The sequence below is a fragment of the Ambystoma mexicanum genome, chromosome 9, assembly GCF_040938575.1.
Source record: "Ambystoma mexicanum isolate Mex_15411 chromosome 9, UKY_AmexF1_1, whole genome shotgun sequence".
NCBI classification, from domain to species: Eukaryota; Metazoa; Chordata; class Amphibia; order Caudata; family Ambystomatidae; genus Ambystoma; species Ambystoma mexicanum.
Genome location: NC_090931.1, coordinates 688,949,765 through 688,973,197, shown reverse-complemented (window position 1 = coordinate 688,973,197; position 23,433 = coordinate 688,949,765). Strand labels below are relative to the sequence as shown.

The following is a 23,433-nucleotide window of genomic DNA, read 5'->3' as shown; positions in this document are numbered from 1 at the left end:
ATATCGTGCAGATCTACTTGTGGGGTTGAAAATGACACCAAACACAGGCAACACTTAAATCATTCACAGATCCACAGAGACGGTCTTGTGTGATATGGGCAGAAAAGTCCTGAGTGCACACACTGGGGACTCAAGGTAGCACAGCGTCCTGTTCACGCACAGACAGTATCAGAGGAAGGATTCCCAGACCTCAGGGAAAGCTGAGAAGGAGGCGGGAACAGACCAGAGTGTGCACGTGAGTGGTCTGCTCTGTGAAATCCAGGAAAAAAAACTCAGCTGACATGTCACTGGCTTAGCTCTCAACGCAGGCCTGCAACTGTCTGCGCCTCTGCCGGCGCAGTTCAACTCTCCTACTCCCCGCCGAGACTCTCCTTCTCCGACGACCTTCCTTCTGACTTTCCTTCCTCAACATGCACATACCATACGACTCATCTTCTGCTTCCAGTATTTGAGAAAAGAACCCATTAGTGCCTCCTTCCTCTGCAATTCCTCACAGCCCCCATCAATCATTCCCCTCGGCACTTCTTCCCTCCACAGTCAGCTCCCCCTCTCATTGATTACGTTCTCTGTTCTGCATTCGCCCGCTCTTGTTCGTGTCAGCTCTGTTGGTCCTGTATGGGCATCTCTGCTGTCTCGTAGATCCTGGATGCTCTTCCCTGGTGTTCTGTGGTCCGTCTTCACTTCCTCACAGACCCCCTTACCAGGCACTAACGTTCGGGAAGGGCATGAGAGCACAACAGTAAATCTACTCATGTCATCAGTTGCCCCGAGTGTTGGACCGGCCCAAAGGAAAACAACTGAAAAGTCAAAAAAGCATCGCAGAATCCTGGGATTTGTGTCCGTGTGTCTTGCCATCCAGACCAGGGGAGCGTGATCCATCACCAATGTGAACTGTCAGCCCAGTTTGTAATATCATAAGGATTCGACAGCTCACTTGACGGCCAAACACTACTTTTCATTGGCAGTGAAGGCCATTTCATGTGGCAGTAACCTTCGGCTGATGAACACGACCGGCTGTTCTAATTCTCCTGTATTTTAGAAAAGGATGGCTCCTAAATCAGACCCTGAAGCATTCGCTTTTAAGTAGAACGGTGCGGCATAGTCAGGAAATTGTAGCACTGCATGCTCTGTAAGCACATTCTTCAGGGCTAGGAAAGCTGATTCAGTTGCTTTGCTTCTCCAGGCTCGTTTCTTGGTGTTGGATGTTTTCAGGAGATCTGTGAGGGGCGAGGCGATCGTTGAGAAGTGGGGTCTGAATCGCTGATAGTAGCCCACAAAACCAAGAAAGGCTTGCACTGTTCGGGTGTTAACCGGAACCGGCAGTCTTTGGATCGCCTCCATTTTCTCTTTTTGCAGCTATATCGTGCCCTGCCCCACAAAGTACCCCAAATATTTGGTGTGGAAATAGGCCATCTGTATTTTCTGGGGATTGATGTGTAGTCCTGCTTGTTGTAATGTTCCCAAGATGGCTCTCAGATGTTTCATGTGCTCCTCCCAGGTATGGCTGAATACAATGATGTTGTCCAAGTAGGCCCCCGCATACTGTTCATGATCCTTCTGCACCGCGTTCATTAGTCGCTGGACCATCACTGGGGCTCCATGGAGGCCTAACGGGAGCACTGTAAACTGGTACAGTCCTGAAGGGGCCGCAAAGGTGGTCTTCTCCTTATCCTCAGGGTGCAGGAGAATCTGCCAGTATCCCTTTGAAAAATCTGTGGTGGTCAGAAACTTCGACCTTTCCAGCTTGTCCAAGAGGTCTCGACTCTTGGCTAAGGTATGCGTCGAACTTTGAAACCTCATTTAGTTTGCGGAAGTCGATCCAAAACCTAGAGCTACCATTGGGTTTGGGCACCAGTACAATGGGGGAGCACCACTGGCTGTGGGACGGTTCAATCACCCCAATCTGCAACATTGAGTTCATCTCCTGGTTCACAGCCTGGATTCTGGCTTCTGGGATTCTGTAGGGATGCAGCCTGATCGTGGTTCCCGGGGGCATCTCGATACTGTGGTAGGCTTTGGTGGTATGTCCTGGTAACAAAGAGAACACTGCTGAGAATCCATTAATGAGCTGATCCAACTCGTCCCTCTCACAGGGCTGTAAGTCCAAGTTAACTTTGTCGTACTTTCTCGGTAGAGGTTTCCTCTGTGCTTATAATAGCCATGGAGCTTGGGGGTTACACCCATCTGTTTAAGAGATTAACATGGTAGGTGTACACTGGTACTTTCCGGTCATCCTGGCGTACCTTATAAGTGACGGGAACGATGACCTGGTCTATCATGTATCATCCTCTCCAAGCCGCTAGCATCTTGTTTTCTGTGGTCGGTAGGAGCACCACTACTTTGTCTCCAACCTGAAAGGTCAGTACCCAGGGACCCTTGTTGTATTGTTTCTCTTGCCCCCTTTTGGCTTGTTGAAGATGTGTCTGGGCAATGGTCTGCAGTTTCTCCACTCTCTCATTGAGCTGCACCGTATAGTCTGTCAGGGTGATCTCTTGTTGAGGTTGCTCCTCCCATCCTTCCTTATCTAGCAAAGTTTGTACCGGCATTCCGAAAAGCAGTTCGAAGGGTGAAAATTCCATAGAAGACTGGGGAGTGTTTGTTGGGGTCATGAGTATCCACAAATCAACCGGTCCCAATACCTTTCTTCCAACTTAATAGTCTTCCTAAACCTCTCCTTAATAGTTTGATTATACCGTTCCACCAACCCATCAGTCTGTGGATGGTAGACTGCTCTTCTTAATTGCTCGATGTGTAAGGTTTCACAGACTTGTTTGAGAACAGTGGACATGACATTTGTGCCTTTATCCATTACAATTTCTCTAGGTATGCCCACTCCGGCTATGAAGGGAACCAAGGCATCACAAATGTGTTGCACGTCGGTACTAAAGCACAAGACTTTTGGGTAGCGGCTGGCATAGTCCACAATCACTAACAAAAATGTTTGTCCACTGCTCGTGGGCGTCGAGTGGCCCCACGATATCCATTCCTATTCGGTGGAAAGTACCAAGGGCATGGATTGCAAGGGTACCTTCGGGAAGTTGGGTTTATTTTTCTTTTAACATTCCGTACAACGCTGGCAAAAGTGTGTGACTTGTCCATATAACCCTGGCTAAAAGAACCTCCCCAGTATTTTCTGTGTTGTCTTTTCCACTGCTAGATGCCCCTCTCCCACTTGCAGATGTGCTGCTTCTAGTACTTTCTGTAGATACTTGGTGGCTACCAGTAACTGCTTGATGGATCCCCCAGAACCCCAGGGTTTAGTCATAACTCGATACTACAAACCATTGTTTTTGATAAACGTATGGACCCTCTCCCTTCCTTGCTTTCTCGTGGCTGTCCGGCATTACCCAATGCTGGATCCAGCTCCTAGGTTATCCGGATACTATCTCCTTGCTCTTCCAATCTCCAGTCACAGTCTTCTCATGCCATTTTCGCTGTATCACCCTCTTCTCGGCCCAACTTCTCGGTTCCTTGACAGAAGGGGTGAAAATCTCACTGTCGGGAAATGGGGCGCTCTCCAACCAACTCTGTTCAATAGAATGTATGATGATAGACATATTCGGCACATCGGAGCCAACAGCTAGGGGTTCAGGTAGCTCAGGCAATACTGCGGCTCTCAGATCTATTTGTTCTCCCACCAACTTAGCCTTGATGGCTTTAGTGGGGTATCTGTTCACATCCCCATGCACACACCGGATAGGAATGCCTTTGTCAATCTCAAAGGCAGCACCTACCAGTTCTGAGCGGACAGCCGTATTAAGACTTACAGATTCTATCATGGCTCGAGTGGGTGGACCATCCACCTCTGCCTCACAGGTGTAAACATATGGGGATCGCTGGGGCCCCTCTGGCTCTGGGTAGCTCCCTTCCGTCGGCACGAAGATGCTCATTTACATAGGTTCTACCTCATTTTGCTTCGGGCATAGCTGAGCGACATGGGCCCATTCCCCAAAATCGTAACACTGAGGCCCCCTTGACATCACCCCATTGGGTCTGCTCAGTGTCTCTCCTTCACTACCCAGTCGAGTCTTCAGTCCCTCCACCCCCAGTCTCCTGTTCGGCAGGTTGGGCCCGCATCTGATGCTGGCCCGGGCTAGCCGGACGGCCGGTCCTCTTAGTGACCGCCTGCTTGGCTATACATTATCAACCTCCCCTGTCCTGCCTTTTGGTAGGCCAAGGCTAAATGAACAGCCTACGTCAGACTGGGTCTATGGTGTAATCACACCCATCGCAGTGGGAGGGCTTCAACAAACTGTGCCAATGCAATCCTTTCCGCCATCTTGTGGTGGTGGCCGTCTGAAGCCATTTATCAGCCAATTCCTTAATGTAGTAACACAACTGCCTGGGAGTTTTGTCCTGCATCAATTTGGTACATCAGAATTTCATTCAGTAAGCTTCCTCATCATGTCCCAGTCTTTGCTAGGACAACCCTTTCCATATCCACATAAGGTGTATCCCCCGTTGGGTTTGCTGCCTGGTATGCACTTTGCATTTCTCCAGTCATTAAGGCCAATGTGGGTCCATCTGTACTGTGGCCATTGTGCTTTACACGCCACCCTATCAAAATTCACAAAGTAGTATGCAGGGTCTTCTCTAGGTGTGTACTTCTGTAGGACTGTAACTGGCACCTGTGTATGTCTCCCTAAATTTGCTTCATCCACCATTTGTGCCTGTTGCAGCTGTATCGCCTGCTGAAAGTCCTGCCAGTCAGCCTGAGCCTGCTGGCTGTGTAACTGCAACTCCTGTTGCAGCTAATGTTGTCTCTCACTTAGGGACTTGAGCAAGGCTTTCATGGTGTTCTTTTTCTTATGCCACAGCTTGCCACCACTTGTCACAATGCAGTCAAGGAAATACAATGTGGTCAAGAGAATAAGGACCGACACATGTTCCAAGTTGCAAGCCATGCTAATTCCATAGGAGTGCACACGCGAAAATCCCTTGGCCAGAAATAGTTGGATGATGGGCTCAAGGGCCTATCGAAAGAAGGGCCTGTGGCAGAAAAGTGTGTCAGTCCAGAGAAGCTCATTTGGCGATGGTTTTGAGAAGAGCACAGTCGGAACATGTGTAGGAGATAGGAGGCCAGAGGGAAGAACCAGGAGGCTGGTGAGAGAGAGACATGGGGCATAGGGTAAGAGAGAGACATGGGGCATAGGGTAGACAGTCCATGTCAGGGGAGAGAGAATAAGGCCCGAGGGGCTAGGTGATTATTTTATTCATTTGCACACTTAGTTTACTTTTGCAATGACACCCTGCCTGATGTTACCAGAGTCAAAGTTCATGTGATGTCACTTCTCCCCCACCCCCCATGATGTAATTGGGAACGGGATATCACTTCTCCCACTCCTGGCACTTTGGTTGACTGGCGTCCATGTGTGAATAAGACTCTTTCCTACACTCACTCAGCATATACCAACTAGTCCTTGCCATCAGTAAATTGACTGTGGCAAAAAGTATACCTCAAACATAGTGTAAAAGTTGAAATATCTTATAGAACCTTTGTAATTATGAGTGAAAATTAACTCTTTCAAGTCTAGAATGCGTGGAAGATCCTAACAGTTAGCAAAAGTAATAATCCATAACAATGGATGTAAAACCTGCATGCAAACTTAGCATAAGAGGTACGATGCTTTCAGGTCTTATAAAAACGAAAGCCCAACGAGAATCTGGCGGTGGGGACCTGGCTACGCCCGAGTGCACACATGCCAGGTTCCCACCGCCAAATTACTCAATGGAGCAACATAAACTCCAGTGTGCCTTGCAAAGTCATTATTACTCAAATGCATTTCAGTACAATGGGTTTATTAACTTTGCGTGCCGTGCGGTCTTCTTTCGCATCACCCGTGTTCCCCGTTCCCCTCTTTTTGGAACACACAAAAATAGGTCATGCACTGAAGTGCTCTTAAAAAGGAACAGTGGCCGTGGCAGCAGGAAACAGCGGCAGAGCAAAATGGAGCAAACTCAATCTGCATAAAATGGCGGCAGGATTAGGCTGGGCCACACCAGGAGCAATTAAACTCAATGCAAGCTTTGCAAAGCCAGATCAAGTAGAGTGTGGTGCTCGACGAAAAAAAGGGAGGATTAACAAAGGTTGACATTAGGATTTACCTCGAGAAGGAGAACAAAGAAAATATGACGACCATGCTTTGAAGCAAGCACCTAGGACTGATTTGAAGAGCTCAATGTGTTTCTCCTGAGCTTTCATTATACCAAGTACACCGTACAAATATAATTTGGCCATGAAATCTTCACTTTAAAAATGCTATTTTGCTCAGCAGTGATAATTTGTGTGTGGTGTGTTCTACCCAATAATTCAAATTCGCTGTACAATTGGGTTTAGCAAATACAAAGATAGGGCCAAATGCAATGGGTTTTTATGATGGTGTGGCTTCGTAGAGTGGCAAGTTCGACATTTCAGGGCACATAACACGCCTGTTAACCTCCGGCATCTTGTGGGATGTGTACTGGGGACCTTAATTAAATTCCGGGTGGGGGAGGTTTAATCTTTTAATAATGCACAGCCTAATCCGAGCACCAGGCTCGAGATGCCGAGTGCGCTGCTTCCTAAACTAAGAGCCAGCATTAAAAGGAAATTATACCACCTAATTAGGAGGTACCATCCAGGTCTCCCCCGTAATCGAGCAGAAATTGTAATTGCACACTACTGACATCACAAAGTGGTAATTGCGCAAATTATCTTTTATTACTGGGCTATTACAGCGCTTCCTTGCTGCTTGACTTGTCCTCACTCTATGCCCTGCACGGAACTGTCCTGTCAGGGTTCTCACTATCTGATCAGGTCGAGTTAGGGGTTAGCAGCATGTGACATGTGAAGACACGCAGCATCCGGAAGTACAACATGTGAAGAAACTGATTAGAGCAGATGCAAATCTCATGAAGCAGCTGGGCCCTTTATTGTAACTCTATGCAAATCTATGCAAAGAAGACGCCATATTGTAGTGCTGAGCATTCCTGGTACGGCATCGCCGAAGTGCATGCTGCAGACTGGAACAAACCAAAAGGGGAGAGGAGGGTGGAGAAATAAGAAAAAAAGATATAGGGGAAGCAGAGATTGATATCACACAGTGGATGGGATTAGTCATAAGGGATCTCACATACCAGAGCTTGTCAGTGATTGCTAGCTTTTAAATGGTGTAAAGAGAGATCAAAACATGCCTACCGAGTTTTGTGGTAATCCCGCAGAATTCCCATTAAAATCAATTCCCGCCTGATTCTAAATGGCAGCGTTAATCCCCATTTTTGGAGTTCAAAGGACTCCATTTGCATATTGGGGTGATTACCTCTTCCCATGGTAATTCTGCCGATTTCTTGTGTTGAATTGGAGGGTTTCCCTCCACCAACTAGCTGGAGATGAATCCTTCACTTCAAGATCAAAGTCAGAATGTGGCAGTGCAATAAAGGTTGCGGTAATTCCACTACTGGATAAAATATGGTGGTAACGAAATTAGCACCATTTTTGTTACCCCAGCACCAAACTCTAATTAAACTAGCTCAAACTCAAAAAGCTGGGGACTGTGCACGGTCTTCAGCTGCTATTAGAAGGTGGAGAAATGGACAGGCTCAACTGACAAGCGGATCTACGCTCGTTCTTTTTATTTCAGACCTTATATGGTGAACTGAAAAACTCAGTCTCATTCAAACTAATGGTGTATTGCTTTTCTCCCAGTGTTCTTGTTTTAGGATCATTTAGCCCCTTACTTAGTAACAAGGCCGCGTACTGCCAGAATGACGTCACTTTGCTCATGTTCTGCTGACTGCCTGCTTCACACACTGCAGGTTTCTGGTAGCTTTCTGAATTCGGCAGCCATTTTGACTGTTCATTGTAATCAGCCATGCTGCTGACAAAGCATTTCCTGTAGAGGCCTTCACGGCACCATAGTTGGTAGATCCACAGGATGGCCCCACCCCCCATTTTCCACCCTTAGAAGTCGGACTAAGTCGGCCCTGGCTGTCTGCGGGGCCCATGGTGCATCCAGGCTTGAGAAGCTGAAAGCTATAGGATGTGGGTCATTTCTCGGTTGTGAGGGCATAGATGACATTGCCAACTACATCTGCTGCACGCCTTGTGCAGCGCTGCATTTTCCTGCCTGGGGCCGCTCCTCCGCTGTAAGTGACTTGCTCCGTCATCCAGGCTGCTCCTACAATATGTCTGGCCTGTGCATAGCCCAAGCGAAGTCGGGCTAATTCGGCCCTGTCTGTCTGCGGCTGTCCGCAGTCAGGACGCGTTACATCCTGCTATTATGTCATCCTGCCTTAACGCTACTTCCCCAGCACAGCCAGGTAATTCATTTCCTGGTTTCAAGTCTTTTTCCATCAATGTGCTGGCAACACTACTCGTGACTCTGAATGTACTTGGCTTAATACCTCCAGAAAACCTTCACTTTGCTGCAAAACCAACATGCACTTATATGAACAACAATATCATTGATCCCCTGGTTTCTGCAAACACTGCTGCTATTGACCTAGTGGAATGGTAGCCCTCCCCCCCCCAAACAATGGACTTTATTTTTGATACAAATTATGCCATTAACTCGTAAGGTATTGGCTCCAACAGCTCAGGTTATTTGCTTTGGGTACTGACAAAATGTGCTCCTCTGGGTGCAGCAGGCTGGCGTTTCAGTTCCACCCACGAGCCTTGTGCCCTGGCCTCAGTTTTCCTCCTTTCATTCTCTTTCACACGCTGTAGGAAGATGTCTCTGCTCTTTGAGTGTTTAATATGCTCAATACGCACATTAATTCTTTTGGCTAGAATTTTGCCCTTGACTGGTTTGTTAACGATAATGCCCACTGCGTGCTGGGTAACATTAAATATTCTTCCAGTCTTGCCATGGTAACATTTGTGCGGCATACCCTTTTCGATTGTACCCATGCCCTTGATGTCTACAATATCACCCTTCTTGTAGATGCGCATGTAGGTTGAAAGAGGCACAACTCCATGTTTACGGCATGGTATAGCGAACATGTAACGGGTTCCTCGCCTTTTTCCCCTTGTGTTTGTCATTTTGACGTCTCACTGGACCTATTTCTAAGACTAAATCTTCACTTTCTGTACATTGCAGAAACATGGATTCTGCCTCACAGTTGCTGCCTCATTAACCACATCTTTGTCTTCGTCCGACCATGGCCCCCGTGCCACTTGTCGTGGAGGCGGCACTGGCATACTCTACTGTTCTTCCCTTTCTGCCATCTCTTCTCCTATTGCTCTTCCGTATCATTCCTCATTTAAATGCATCTATAAAATCTTCATTAAGCCGTTCCCTATCTCATTTATTGTTGTGTGCATCATTCCCCTGGTTCTCTCGGCTCTTTTTGTGAAGACCTTGATCATCTTTTGTCTTACATCTTGTCTACTCCTACTCCTGTCATACTATTAGGCGACTTTATCTCCATCTCTCCTCAATACATTCTACCACTCCTTTTCTCTCAGTGCTTGACTCACTTTTTTCTGCCTCTTGTGACCCTTCCATCTCACATGTCTTGCTATTCTCTTAATCTAATTTTCATCCAGGGTTGGACTGGGCCATAACATTGTCTTGGGCACCAATGAAAATGTGGCCTGCAGTTGCAAATGGCAATTCATTCCTTTAGTGACAGACTGTTTAAAGAATATGTATTCAGCAGCAGCATGAATTAACTCCTCAAACTGGCCCAAATTGGCCAACAAAGTGGCCCACTTTGGACAAAAAAGTTGCCACCAGCAGCATTTTGTGTTATTGGTTCGGCCATGGGCATATTGCCCTTTAGGCCAGTCAGAGCCTGTTTTCATCTCAACTTTGATGGCTTCTCCTGTGCTAGCCAGACCGGTTTATCTTTCGGATCACTACCTGCTTTCAGTATCACTACTTCCCCCAAACTCTCCAAGTTCTCCTGTTCTCTCACACCATCAACATTTATTTGACGTGATGTAAATAATTTCAACCCCATGCTTTTTAACACCACCTGTATCTCTGCTCTTCCTTCTCCTCTTTCCTTCTTTGCTCTTAATGCTGATGAGGCTGCCTCTGTCATTTCCTCATCTCTCTCTTTCTCTCCATTCCAACTCTATCCTCTGTCCTCCTTTCACCCAACCTGGAAATCATCCCAACCCTGGCCATTCCCTCAACTTTGTTCGATGTGTTGTTTTCTTCGTCATCTTGAAAGGCACTGGCTTAAGTTTAAATCAACGCCGAATCATTCGTCCTACTTTTCTTATCATACCCTTTATGACAAATGTTTATTTTGCGCAAAGCGTCTTTGTTTTTCCGATCTCTTGCACACTCAATCAACCCACCCGAGGCGTCTCTTGCAAACCCTTACACAATGTCTTTCTCCCCCTACGCTAGATCATTCCGTTAATTACACTCTATCTGCTTCTGATTTTGCTCATTTCTTCTTTTCTGAAGTTCTACCTCTTCGTTGTGACATTGAGGTTTCTCTTCCACCCGATGCGTCGCCTCCTCCCATGTCCATTCCTCATACTTTCATTGCTCATTTTGCTGCAGTTTCTGATAGTGATGTTCTTCTTTTACTAACTAAAGCTCACCCTACTGCTTCTCATTCTGCATTAATCCCCAAGGCGTGTCTTCTTCTTGTACCCTACCTTGTTTCCTTTTTAACATCTGTATCTCTACCTCTATTTTTCCTATATCTTTTAAACACGCATCTATTATCCCTATCTTAAAGAAACCCACTTCTGATCCTTTGACTGTTTCCAACTGTCATACTATTTTTCTCTTTTCATACCTTTCTAAACTGTTCGAATACATTGATTACTCACAGATGTCTTCATTTGTTTCTGACTCTTCCCTTCTTCACGGATTTCTATCTGGCTTTCATCCCTTTCACTCTACAGAAACTGCTCTTGTCTCCATACCGAATTCTCTTCTCTCGGCTCACTATTCTAAGCACTCCTCTTTTATTCTTCTTCTAGATCTATCAGCTGCCTTCAAAACTCTGGAACACTCTTTAGTGCTGGAGTCACTTTCTTCATTCTGTCTTACAGGTTCTGTTCTGTCTTGGTTTGACTGCTATTTGTCTAATCAAACGTTTTCTGTCTCCTGGGTGGGCAAGTCCTCTACGTCTCTCTCGCTTGTACGCGGGGTACCTCAAGAGTCGGTCTTAGGCCCCTTTCTCTTTTCTTTATACACATCACATCTTGCAGCTATTATTTCCACCTTTGGCTTATCTCATCACTTTTAGGCTGACGACACTCAACTGTTTCTATCCTTTTCTTCCTTTTACCTGGAAATTCATCACACTCTTTCACCTTGCTTAGTTGCTATTAACTCTTGGATGTCTTCCCACTTTCTTACTCTTAATACTGGGAAGACGGAAGTACTGTTTTTTTTCCTGCTAACACTCTTCCTCCCCATCTTCCAGCTTCTTTCATATCTTTTCCTCCTTCTAAACTCCCAATCTCATCTACGGCTCGTAATCTTGTTCTCTACTTTGACTCAAATCTCTTTTTCTCATCACATTTTTCTAACCTCTCGTTCTTGTCGTTTTCATCTTCACAACATCTATAAGGCCTGCACGTTTCTCACATTTCAAGCATATAAACTCTTAATCTCCTTCTTGATCTTTTCTCAACTTTTCTACTGTTCTACTGCTCCGTTTGGGCTTTCCAATTCTCGTCTTGCTCCTCTTAGATCACTCTTTAATTCTTCTATTCATCTACTCTGTCTTCTCACTTATTGGGGTTCAATTTCTTCCTCTCTTGCAGCACTTGGCTGGTTGCAGGGACTCCATTTCACCAAAATGCCAGGTGTAACGAAAGTGACATCACACGACCCTTGACCTCTGACAAAAATCACCGGAAAGGATGCCATTTGACCCCATCCCAAAGTGACATCACGGGAAGCGATGGAAGACGACCTTCCACCCCTTCACAAAACAGGTAGTGGCATCACATAGCATCGTTTCTTAGTACACTACAAAAACTATGGTTACAATATCACCGTAAAGTGATACATTTCATACATGAATGGATCACCATATTTATCGTTAATATCAGTGCGTATAGGCCCATATTACCAAATTACTGTGAATGCAAGCAGACGCCCAAGGCCAAACGATAATGATGTGTTGTTATATAGCACTTACGCTTAAGCGCTTCATATAGAACACATATAGAACAAATATACATACAATATACCAAGCCTAAAGTTTCCTTGTAACCTCTTATCATGCAAGGTGCCCAGTTACCTTCGGGTTGGGTGCGCCATACAAATAAAATAAACAAACAAAACAATATCTCCCAACCTGTGTTAGTACTCATTTATCAATCTCAGCAGGATGAAAGGCTGAATTGACCTTGCCGGGAGTCGAACCTGCAACCTTCAGATCACACACGCACTGCAGCAGCGGATGCTCAACCCACTGAGCTATCTAACTATTATAGCTATCAGAAAACCAGCCACTACAGAAACAAAGACCAGCCCATGAGCCTCAATTTAAAAGGGAAACCACAAGGGTAGCAAGGGAGACCCCAGGGGTCGCAGGTGCCCCAACTAGCGACCCCTAAATGACGTCTATGGCTGGTTGCCTTTTCATTCTCAAATTAAATTTAATTTTCTCCATCTTGTCTTCAAGTCTCGGCATGGTCCTGTCCCTACCTATCTTGTTGCACTAATATCCTTTTTTCATTCCCTCACGCTCTCTTCGGTCTTCCTCTCAGTTCAGACTTTGGCCTTCACGTCCTCCTTGTTCTCAGTCTAGTTTTCGATCTTTTGAACTTTTGAACTTCTTGCCTTTTGAACTTCTTCACTGGAATGCTCTTCCACTTTCTCTTCATTCTATTACAGTCTACTCTCTCTTCCGTGGTTCTTCAAAATCTCATCTACTTCAATATTCCTGAGTGATCGTTTCCTGGTCCCAACTGCTTATTCACTTTTGTGTTTCATGTTTATGTTCAGCGCTTTGCCTTAAGGCACTTAATAAAAGACAAATAAAATACAAATACAAAATGTGCTGATATTTCTAGGAGGCCATATGATCAACATGGAAATAATTGGTTTGCATGATTTCAATTAATAATTTCACCATTGGAGTGCTTGCAGTAATTCCAATTTCCAATTGCCGAATTGAGGAAGGCCTGGTCTTCTAGGGAGACGCGGGGAACCTGCTTTACAGCGAAGCATGTTCTGAGCCTATCAGGGTTCCCCCGAGCCTTACTTGGCAGTCCAAGGGCTGCTTGAGTTTATTCATAGTGTTTTGAAGCCCTTCTTCAAAGCTGTGAAGGTTGCTCTATAAATATTAAACACATGCATCGCTCCATTCACCAGAAAGATGCTCTTCAGCAAAAATTCTTCGGTGCGCAGAAAGGGACATCCAGGATGGAGAGAGTGTTGCCAGGGAGGCATAGCCATCCAACACTAAAGGTCGCAGACTTCAGCCTACATGAACATTAGGCGCCTTGTACTGATGGAGGACAATCACATGGTACATGAAGCTGTGGACACTTAATGGTATGCTACAAATCGAGGAGTTCTAGGTTTTCCCAAAGCATACACTTTTTTAAATAAATTGTCAAATCTAATATGTGGGTCTTTAAACTGCATTTTGATGGCCACTTCTTAACAAGTCTGGCCTGGAATGACTGAATATCGTAATAGAAAGCAGCCCAGAAGAGGGAGCAGGTAACAGTGTGTGTGTGTGTGGGGGGGGGGGGGGCAGAGCGGGTTGGAGGGCTGTGTTTGGGGTAGGTAAGGGAGGAGAGGAAGAAGGTGGGGCGGGGAAGCACTGCAAAGGAGGGTCTGGGTGTGAAACCCCTGGTCAAATAAAAATCCCACCGCGCGGGACCCGGTAACACGTGGGGAGGGGCTGGTGGTTAGGGCCATGTTTATTTCGGGTGGGTGAGTGGGGCGAGAGTGCAGCAAAAGGAAGGTTTAGGGGTGAAACCTCCAATGGGATGAACATCCTGTGCTTTAGAGGACACTCTGGGGCAGCAAATAACTGCAATGTTTTGGAGGAGCAGCATCCAGTGGGCGGGGTTATGACATAGAACCTAATACTCTTGGCATCCTAAATGCAGAGAGTTCTTAGAAACGTATAATTGCCCCAAAATGACAAACACACCCTGACTTAGGGAGGAGATACTCGACAGAACCAGATTTTTAAAGAAGGCATTAATGCAATAGTTATTATTTTGGGGACTTTTAGTGTTGTCATATATATAAAAAAAAAGAAACGTGTCGATGACATACTCTGAAAATATTGTTTTAAGCCGGTGGAACACTTTTTCTTCTGTCCTCATCAGTAGTTTGTCACCTGTCAACAATGCACCTATAGAATGGCTGTAGTCCAGAGGGCTATTGGGGTATTTCGGCCTGGACTAGATCATGCGCTTTTGCTGTAGGATGAGGGCGCTTTCACTGTAGGATAAAGTGGTGTGACCACTGGACTAGATCATGCACTTTCGTGTGTAGGATGAGGTGGTGGAATCGCGAATTCGCGAGGAATTTCATTTAATTAAGGCATCAGGCCAAATTTATTACATTTCTTACAACATCCAAATGCGACAAAGTCATACTTGAATGACATCATGCGAACTGTTACGTCCTCAACTAGATACTTCAGCAATGGGGAGTGGACGTGGCCATCGCTCCCCATGCTCTGGGAACGGGTGTCATGAACCGCTCACCTTCCTGGTCTTTATGGCGCTGGTGGACAAAGATGCATGTATTAACTGTTTTAGCCACAACCAACATGGAAGGGAAAGTTCCAAAACAGAAGTCTAGTGTTTCGTGCAATCGGTGGCCATCTTGCATCATGTGACATGCATAAAGCCCAGAAATCCTTACGTTCGAGGCATCACTGCTTTCTTGAAACAGTAGCGCCTTGTTCACTACTTGGTTTAACACTCATCCTTTGTTCCAGGTAACCACTTTCCTTGACTACTCCCTGCTTATTCTCCAGATTCGTCTGGCTGCTGTCCCTGTAGCTTCCCGCATTTCGTTTCCTCTCGTCTACGCTTACTCTTATTTTTCTCAGCTTTCTATCCTCCCTTCTTTTTTTCCTTTACCTCTTCCTCCTTCATTCGAGGCGCTTCTTGCTCCTTTGGTGTCCGTAACTCGGCTCGCCAACTGCGCCGTTGCGGAGCTACGAGGCTCGCAGCTGCATGGAGGCTCCTTTAAGCTAACTCCTAATTCCAGCTGTCTCACTCTCCTTCTGGCGACATAGCAACGGTTGAGTTCTGCTCCCCCTTAATGAGCCCTGCAAGACCCACAACCTTATCAAACACTCTGTGCTTCACAGAGGTATTCTAGTAATTCCGGGTGTGAAACCCAGATCTTTTTCCTGCAGCACAGCTATGGTTTAGACACCATTTTGCCTGATGGCTAGGGAGGAACACATCCTGGCTGCGTATTCCCTTGCACTCAATAACGGGATTCTTCTACCGATTGTTAAGGGTTTAATTCCGACTGACCGCCTGCTTCCTCTTTGGGGTCAGCCACGGTTATCCACCACTCTTCAGTTCTATAGACCTCAGTGGAGGTCCTCTTCGCAGCGGTTCCATCTTCTGCTTCAACTTCCTGGGTACATCGGAACCATCCACAAAGAGGAGTATTTCTTCATTTCATCTTTGGGTTTTTTCCCCGCAGGGTTTCCCACAGACTCCTTGATCCCCTGTGTTTACCGAACTGGGGCTCAAGGGGTTTTAGGGAGAATTTTCATTGGCTTCCAACAGTCTGAGACTAACTTCCGGTCAGTAATCATTTCTTGGTATTATTATCGCTACTAGTCATCACACCAGTCCTAAGGTAAATATGAGACCCCAGAAACTGAGCAGACCCCACCCCACTCCCATTTCTCCCCCCGCCTTGACACCTCATTGTTCAACGCCGAACCTTGGACCATAACATAAATCGGCAGTAAATCTCCCTTCCAGTGACCCAAATTGAGAGCCCATAACTCAATGCAATTCAATGCAATGGGCCCCAACCTACCGCCGCACGGCCACTGGCCTACCGGTCAGGGCCACTCTCCCCCATCCTGAACAGTTCTTGTGTTCGTCCCTCGAAACAGCCTATTGGCTGGCACCATGCCCACCATCACATTGTACAATTATTCATCATCCATACCACAACCTCCCTTTACTCATGCCCCCAATGTTCTGTCTGCACCTTCAGCCGGCAGGCACTTCCGATCTTGCACTGAAACACTAGAATGCCCCCCACTGTGCCCCCCCTCATTATGCAACCCTTTGATAGTACATGTAAATATTCCCACCAATTCCAACCGGTGCCCGCAGCAGCAGTAAACTGGGATTTGCTTGCCCACTACTCCCGTCCATTTAGGACGGCCACCAGGCTCCTCTTCAGCCTTTTTGTGGCCCATAGATTTGACCACCTAACAGGGGCTGAAGGGGTCATAGATTTGACCACTCCCTGATGCCCCTTGACCCCCATTTCACATCACAACCCCACCTGTACTGTGGCCAATTCACCAACCAGGATATGGGGGTGACATCCCCATCCCACGGTGTCATCTATGGGAAAAAGACAAGTGAACACATGCCCCATGGCAGACCAGGTATACTGCTACTCAAACCTGACCTAACCGGTCATTCAATCACCATATGGACCCTTGGCTGTCCACCAGAATGGGGCATTACCCTCAAGGCCGCACCACTGGTGTGCCCAACAATGGCCTCACACTGCTGTCACCAACAATACCCTCATCAGAAAACAAACATACACGAGAAAAACCTCCAGTCTGCACAAATGTTACTCAATTTACCATTGTGGCACCTCAGCTGCCACACCCCTTGAGAACGAAATCCAGATGGGGGGCAAGGCCCATGGCCTGTATCCAGCTGTCCCCTCCCAAGCCATCCACCAGCCCGGCCACCAGGGCCTAAAAACGGGTGGTCCCTACGAAAGACCATTCCCAGATGGCAACATCTACTATAACTTGCCCTTTTGCTCAGAATAAACACAACTTAGCTCAATTACATTACCCAATTCTCACTTAATGGTGCGGCCCCTCGACCACCACACCTGAAAACGATAGCCCCAGACCCTTGGCCTGTATTCAGCACGCTTCCAGGATCCCGATCTCCCGGCCCGCAGTCCCAACCAGCCTGAAAGCACCCTGCAGGCTCCTTCAAGACTGCACACCCATCTGGCTCCGGACAACAGGGGGCAAGCCGATCATACCGAAGACCACCAAACTGCGCTCCCTATAAAAAGAACATTCCCAATAAAACAAATCATCAACTAGAACTTGCCCATAAGCACAAAAGTTACACTTCAAATTGGCCACATTGTATTACACTGCAAATTAGAACAGTCCACCCCATCAAATGTGACCCAGGTAAGTACAAACATTAAACACATCCATAGAAACATCAAGGCAAGTACCTTTTTTGTTCTGGCAGGTGGACAAATGGACCATAATCTCCACCCCCAGTGCATTGCATGGTAGTGAGGCCCCTGACCGCCCGCCATGCCCCTTAAGGGGTGATACCAGGAGTAGCCCTACTTCGCACGAGCAACGATCGCCTTTCGATCCCACCCCCTCCACCCAAGACTCCTACCAGCCTGAAAACCCTTGTCGAGAGGCAGCCAGCCCTCCCTGCTGTACCTTACCGGCCCTGGGGTCCTCAGAAGGGGCAGTTCAATGTCCATATGGTCCTCCCCCACCTGCCTCACATGCTCCAAAACGGCACTGATGTCAGGGGACAAGCAGTTTATAACTAGACCATCAAACCATGGTCCCTACAAAATGAACATTCCCAGCGAAGACACATCTACTATGACTCGTCCATCTGCGCAAAAGCAACAATTTACCGCAATTGAGCTCCAACTCTTAAGTTAAGGGTGTGGGCCCTCAACCACCACACCCTATGGGTATGATACCCAGGGGCCGCAGTATCCAGCAGCCCCCATCCCCCAGATCCCGATCCACCAAACCCTGCAGTTCCAACTGGCCTGAAACCCCTAGGCACACTCCAACTGTGATCACACACACCACTGGTTCCGGACACCAGGACAGGGAACAGGGGTCATAAATCCTCACACCAGACAGGCCACCAGGAAACTATTAGCCTGCCCACCAACCAGAAAAGGTACCAAACCAAGCCCCCCATAGCACGCTCAAGCGCCCTACCAATGCTGCTGCTAGGAAAGGGCCACCTTCCCGTCATAACGGTCATTGGATGCCCATACTGCTACCTCCCCGGTCCCGCTCTAACCACTGATACGCTCCCAAGAGCTTACTGCACCAAGCCTTATGGAGACATTATCGGCCCACACCAACCACTAGTGTTCCCAAGCAACCAACAAACATATCCCCAAACACGCTTGCCCGGGCGTGTTCCGGGTGGCGCCCTGCGTGACGTGGCCCATGCTGCCACATCATCGCCCAGCCCGAAAACCCCTCATGGACTGCTCACCTACCCTGTCACCCTCAGCCAGAGAGGGCCAGCCTGGCCTCATCCCTCCAGTTCCAAACATAACACTAAAGCAACACTTTACTTGTCCCTACTTCCCTTATCTGCACCTGGTCACTTGCAGGACACAACGCTTACTGAGGATGCGAAAGAAGCAGCGTGAGAATGTATACACATCAATGTACATCGGCTGTGATCAATGCATGAACCAACTGTGATATCTTTGCGCTCTTGTCCCTGCCCTGCCAATGTTGCACAAATGATGGCCTCCACATGAGTACCAGCAACCTGACCTCAAAACAACGACTCACTCCGACTCTACCCATGTGGCCCACTACTCCTCTGTACTCTCAAGCCCCAATGTGTTTTTTGGACACGTTCCGTTTGCTCACATTCCCATGCTTGTCATACCACTTTGGCAAACACCCAAACCGATCACTGAACGCTGCTTCTTTTGCAGTAACATATATAAGTATATGGGCTCTGCTTCCCTGCTTTCAAAAGCAAGTTCGGCTCCGGCTCCCCCAGACACCCAAACCATGTTCTCTACAACCTTAACTTTTTCCAAGTACATGAAATTCCTGTAAACCCCACCTTTTCCATCATGCATTCGGAGCGGACATCTACCCGCCGTTCCGCAATACCCATCACTATCCCTTCTGGTCTTCGTGCACCCGCATCACAGCTACACACAAAAGTTCATATATGCCAACCCTCCCGATTTGGGCGGGAGACTCCCTATTTCTTAGGGAAAAATACTGCTATTTTTCACGTTCTCCCACCTAAATTTCCCCAATGCATTCCTATGGGGAAATTGTTCTCTCCCGATTGCTCTGAAGAAATCTCCCTCCCAGGTGCCTCGGAATGTTGGCATGTATGTAAAAGCAACCAGCAACCAAGTGTCTTGACGAAAGACGACTTGAAAGTGCCCCGACCTCACATTAACAATTGAATTTGTGAACAATGTTGCAGGTTACTTTTAACCGTCGTCTATACATAAAGCCTCCAGTATATTTAGAAAATATATTCACTGATAAGGTTGAGTGAACGTTCATATCCAGCAACACCTGGCAATGCCTGTGGTTATGTGCACTGCGGCTAACACGAGTGTGTAATAAAAGCTAGACTCCACTCAGCATGGTGCTAACTAACAGTAGAGGAAGCAATTGAACGCATCTTCACCTCTACGCTTAAACAGCACACCGCTATTAAAAACCACCCTTGGTACGCTAAAAGCTACACACAGATAATGCATCTGCATGGTCCCTCAAAACCAGAGCGAAATGGCCCACGCTCTGCTCCTCGCGTTCCATACTGTACATGCCGCTCTTTGTCCCTACTTAAGGAGCCCTCCAGCCTCTTTTCTTTTGCAGATGGGGAGCAGGTGCAAGTGGATCTAGGTCACCTGGCCTAAGCACCACCCACCTTCCTAGCCCTGCCTCTTCCTTCCTACTCTTAGATCAAGGGTGTCTCTCTCCTGGGCGTTCAAAGTGAAGGGCAGACAAAGAAAAGAGCAATTCCTGTTCGGACCAGGGGGACCCAGGGCCCAAATCCCTGCTCAGACAAAAGGTAAGCATGCACCAACATGTGTTTACTCCCTCTGTCCCCACAGGCCATCCCCGCAATCATTAGTCAACGCCAATGTCAACTTCTATGGTGCTGGGGTGAGGACAGGTGCTCTGTGGCACAGTAAGTTGGCAAGTTGTGTAACACTGCCTGCCTTTTGTATTTCGATGCCCCCCCCCCGTTGTATGCATGTGATGCATGTATGCTTAAATCCCCCCCACCCCCAGGCAGTCTCTCCTGCTTCCCCCCCACTGCATCAACAATCCCTCCCTGCCCATTGTGGGAGTTTGTATTGACACATTATGGTGGCACCATCCTCGCCTTGTTGCTGATGCTTTGATTTGACTTTTGGACTCATGTGACTCATGTTGGTTCACCCATCTCGAATCTCATCGTTCTCATGCAGGACTTCCTTAAGCATCACGTAATCATGGCGACCATGAGTCATGTTGTGTCCATCTATGACTTGAATCCTGGCTTGCACTTGCTGATCTCTTGCAACATTATGTGTTCAGTACTGACCTCTGCAACTTGGTGTGCTCTCTCCACTTGCTTATGTGCTCTATAACACTATTTTGCTGGCTTCTCTTCTTCCTCTCTTTCACCAAACTCACTGCTTCTCAGTCTTCTCTTCCTCGCCCTGTCTTTTTCCTCTCTCCTCTCCCCCTCCCTTCACTATATTCTATGCACTTACCCTATCAGAACTGTGGTCAGACCTAGTAGGATAATGTTTTGTTCCTCTTCCACGCCCCCCCCCCCCCCTTTCCCTCACCTTTTGTCATTCCCCTGCACTACCAGAAATGTTGTCAAACCTAGTACGATAGTTAATTTCACATTCTTAATGTCTCAAGGCCTTGTAAGAAAGATTGTATTTTCCCTTGCTCCCTCCCTTGCATTGAAGCGCTTTGAAACACGTGTATATAGGCGCTATACAAATAAAGTATCAATATCAATACAGTCACAGATGCCCAAGACCCCTTGACTCTATGCTTCCCGGCACCAGCAAGTGACATTGTCACGCCGCAAGGCACCAGGATGTTCATCCCCTTTCTTGCATCCACCACTTCTGGGCCGGCCACCACGCCTCCCAAGCCGCCACGCTGGCTGGGTGCCAGGGTTGCTATTGGAGGCTTTGGGTAAACACTGGAATCAACCTCTGGAAGGAACGACTAGGGATTGTGGCACCTGCCCTAATCACCTAAGGAAGGCCTGACAAACCATTCACTGCCCCGATGGACGTTGCCCAGACAGGAAAACGTTCCAGCTGACCGCTGAGCACACCACCTGAGCAAGTTAAAGTGAGGTTCGAGACAGCTCTTAGCCTGCCAGTCAACATACAACATACTAAGGACAGTGAAATCAGCCCCTGAATTCCTCAAATTCCACACAAACAAACTGTAGCGAAGTGCTTCATAATACCACTGAATATTACATTACGTTACTGTTCAGTTTCAGGGGGGAAGGGGGTGAAGAATGCTGAATAATTGAATAATGTATAATCATATCTATGAAATTGTAAGCAAAGCACTTCTATGTATTGCATGTGTTTTTGTTGATTCTTCATACATACACATCTGTGTGCATTCAACCGAATTACTCAATGAGAACGCTGAGTGGCTGGGATCAAGCCCCACACTCCTCGCGGACAGTCGGATTCCTGGGATGGAGAAGATACACTATGCTTCCCCATGGGGTCAGAATGTACGTGGTTCCAATGCCTGATCTGTTCTAAAAAGTGCTAGCAAAGGTCGACCTGAGAAGTATGCTATATGGCCCATGATGACGGCCACAATAGCAATAAAGGAGAGGGCTATATAGACGTATATATTTATATATATATATAGAGAGAGAACAGAAGGGAGAGCTTGAGCGAGAATCGAAGCATCGAACACTTGTCGACCTGTCCCCACTTGTCGACCTATCACAACTGTCTTCTTGGGTGAGATTTTGGCAACTGAAAACGTGTATGGGAGCAAATAGTCAACAGTGAGAGTTCCAGCCACATTAAGCATCAAGTTATTTCAATTTGAAGTGGAGAAGGCAGTATGGCTTGCATCTTAAAAGCTCCCGTTCAGGCACCAGCTGGTATTCCAGTTCCAAAGAATTCTGACTCCTGCTCCCAAATGCGAAGATGTTCCACTGGACAGGAGGGAGATGTCCGACTGACCTGAGCTACTCAAGAAGGAATTTGTCAAAGAACCCAATGAGCCCAATGCCTCGTCTGTTATCCGGATAAACATGATGTGTCTAAAGGGAGACGTAAAGGACAGGGTCAGGTTGGAATTTGTAAGGAACCAGCAGCTCTCTGCTGATAACAGAAAACCTCCAAAGGACGAGAATATTTCATCTGCTTCCAATCCCCCCCCCTAAAGTAGGTAATGGGATAACACCACCTGTACAGGTAGCTGCCATAAACAGGAGATGATACAGAGAGCAGAAAAAACCCTCTTCTAACCTTATAATTAAAAACACAATTAAAAGGTAATCCAAACCAGGTCACAATTCAAGAGGAATTGCCAAGAGGAGAAGCAGGTAACATGGAAGACACCAACATGGAACATGATTAAAGACATTAGGAAACACTGTATAAAAAAAAAAAAACAAGAAAGATGCATATGGAAAAACCTGAACCACCAGTTGAGACTAGATGATTAGGGTTCCTCCCAACCCAGTGACCACATCTATGAAGTGCTGACCGTTGCCATGACCACATCCAAGGATGATCAACCAGGAAGCCCGACATGTCCGACAGCAGACTGGGAGATGCCAAAGGTTAATCAGCAACATTAAATCCCAAAATGGCTAGACTGGACACAAGAGAACACGATGAAGGATGCCTAGCATTGGCTGGTGTTCTTTTCGGAAAGGCAAAGGTAGAATGAATGAGAAGTTCATGTCTAGAGAGAGAAACACAGAATGTGAATACTTGAACCAGAATCATCGGTTTAATCTAAGGGACTGCATGAGGCTAGTCAAAAGAGGAGTGTCTCTGATGTGGAGAGGAACAAGGGTCTATGGTCAGATGGTAAAACAATCTCTCTAGAATGTGCCATAAGGATTTCGGAACTACAGTAATCCAATGGAGCGCCCCAAAGCAGGCAAGGGTTCTTATTAGATAAAGTGTTCTAGTCCACATTTGCTGCTTTCGGTCAGCCCATCCTACTCACCCACTGACAAGTTTAGCGAATAGTGAACATGCGGCTGAAGACAGGGTCGCCTTTAGTCACAGAATCCTCTTCACAAAAACAGCACCTACTAGCCTGAGAGCGGCTGGGTCACAGAGAGGAGCACTGACAGACCCTCCTGGATGCCGCGCAGACAGTGATTGGTTGTTGAGTCGGTTTATGAGTGATGAAACCTTTATTGCAGAACACCATATCTTCCTAGGAAAAGAGGCGATTATGGCCTGAGGGTAAGACGAGGTGCAGTCAATGTGCCTGTTAAAGGTGGTGGGAGTTTTAGTGTCGACCCATTCC

General features: G+C 47.0%; 2 protein-coding genes across 4 annotated transcripts in view; both read right to left on the bottom strand.

Moving 5' to 3' along the window:
* The window catches only part of PARD3B (par-3 family cell polarity regulator beta), a 2,582,324-nt gene that overhangs the window by 1,010,689 nt on the left and 1,548,202 nt on the right, over positions 1 to 23,433 (bottom strand). The window lies entirely within an intron of this gene.
* LOC138488518 (large ribosomal subunit protein eL21-like) lies at positions 8,504 to 9,041 on the bottom strand. The gene has a single exon (XM_069615559.1). The coding sequence runs from the start codon at positions 9,017 to 9,019 to the stop codon at positions 8,579 to 8,581; it is 441 nt and encodes a 146-aa protein (XP_069471660.1). The 5' UTR covers positions 9,020 to 9,041; the 3' UTR covers positions 8,504 to 8,578.

Bases quoted from the DNA above. Each gene is read 5' to 3' on its own strand.
- LOC138488518 (XM_069615559.1), bottom strand. From the start codon at position 9,019: ATGACAAACACAAGGGGAAAAAGGCGAGGAACCCGTTACATGTTCGCT.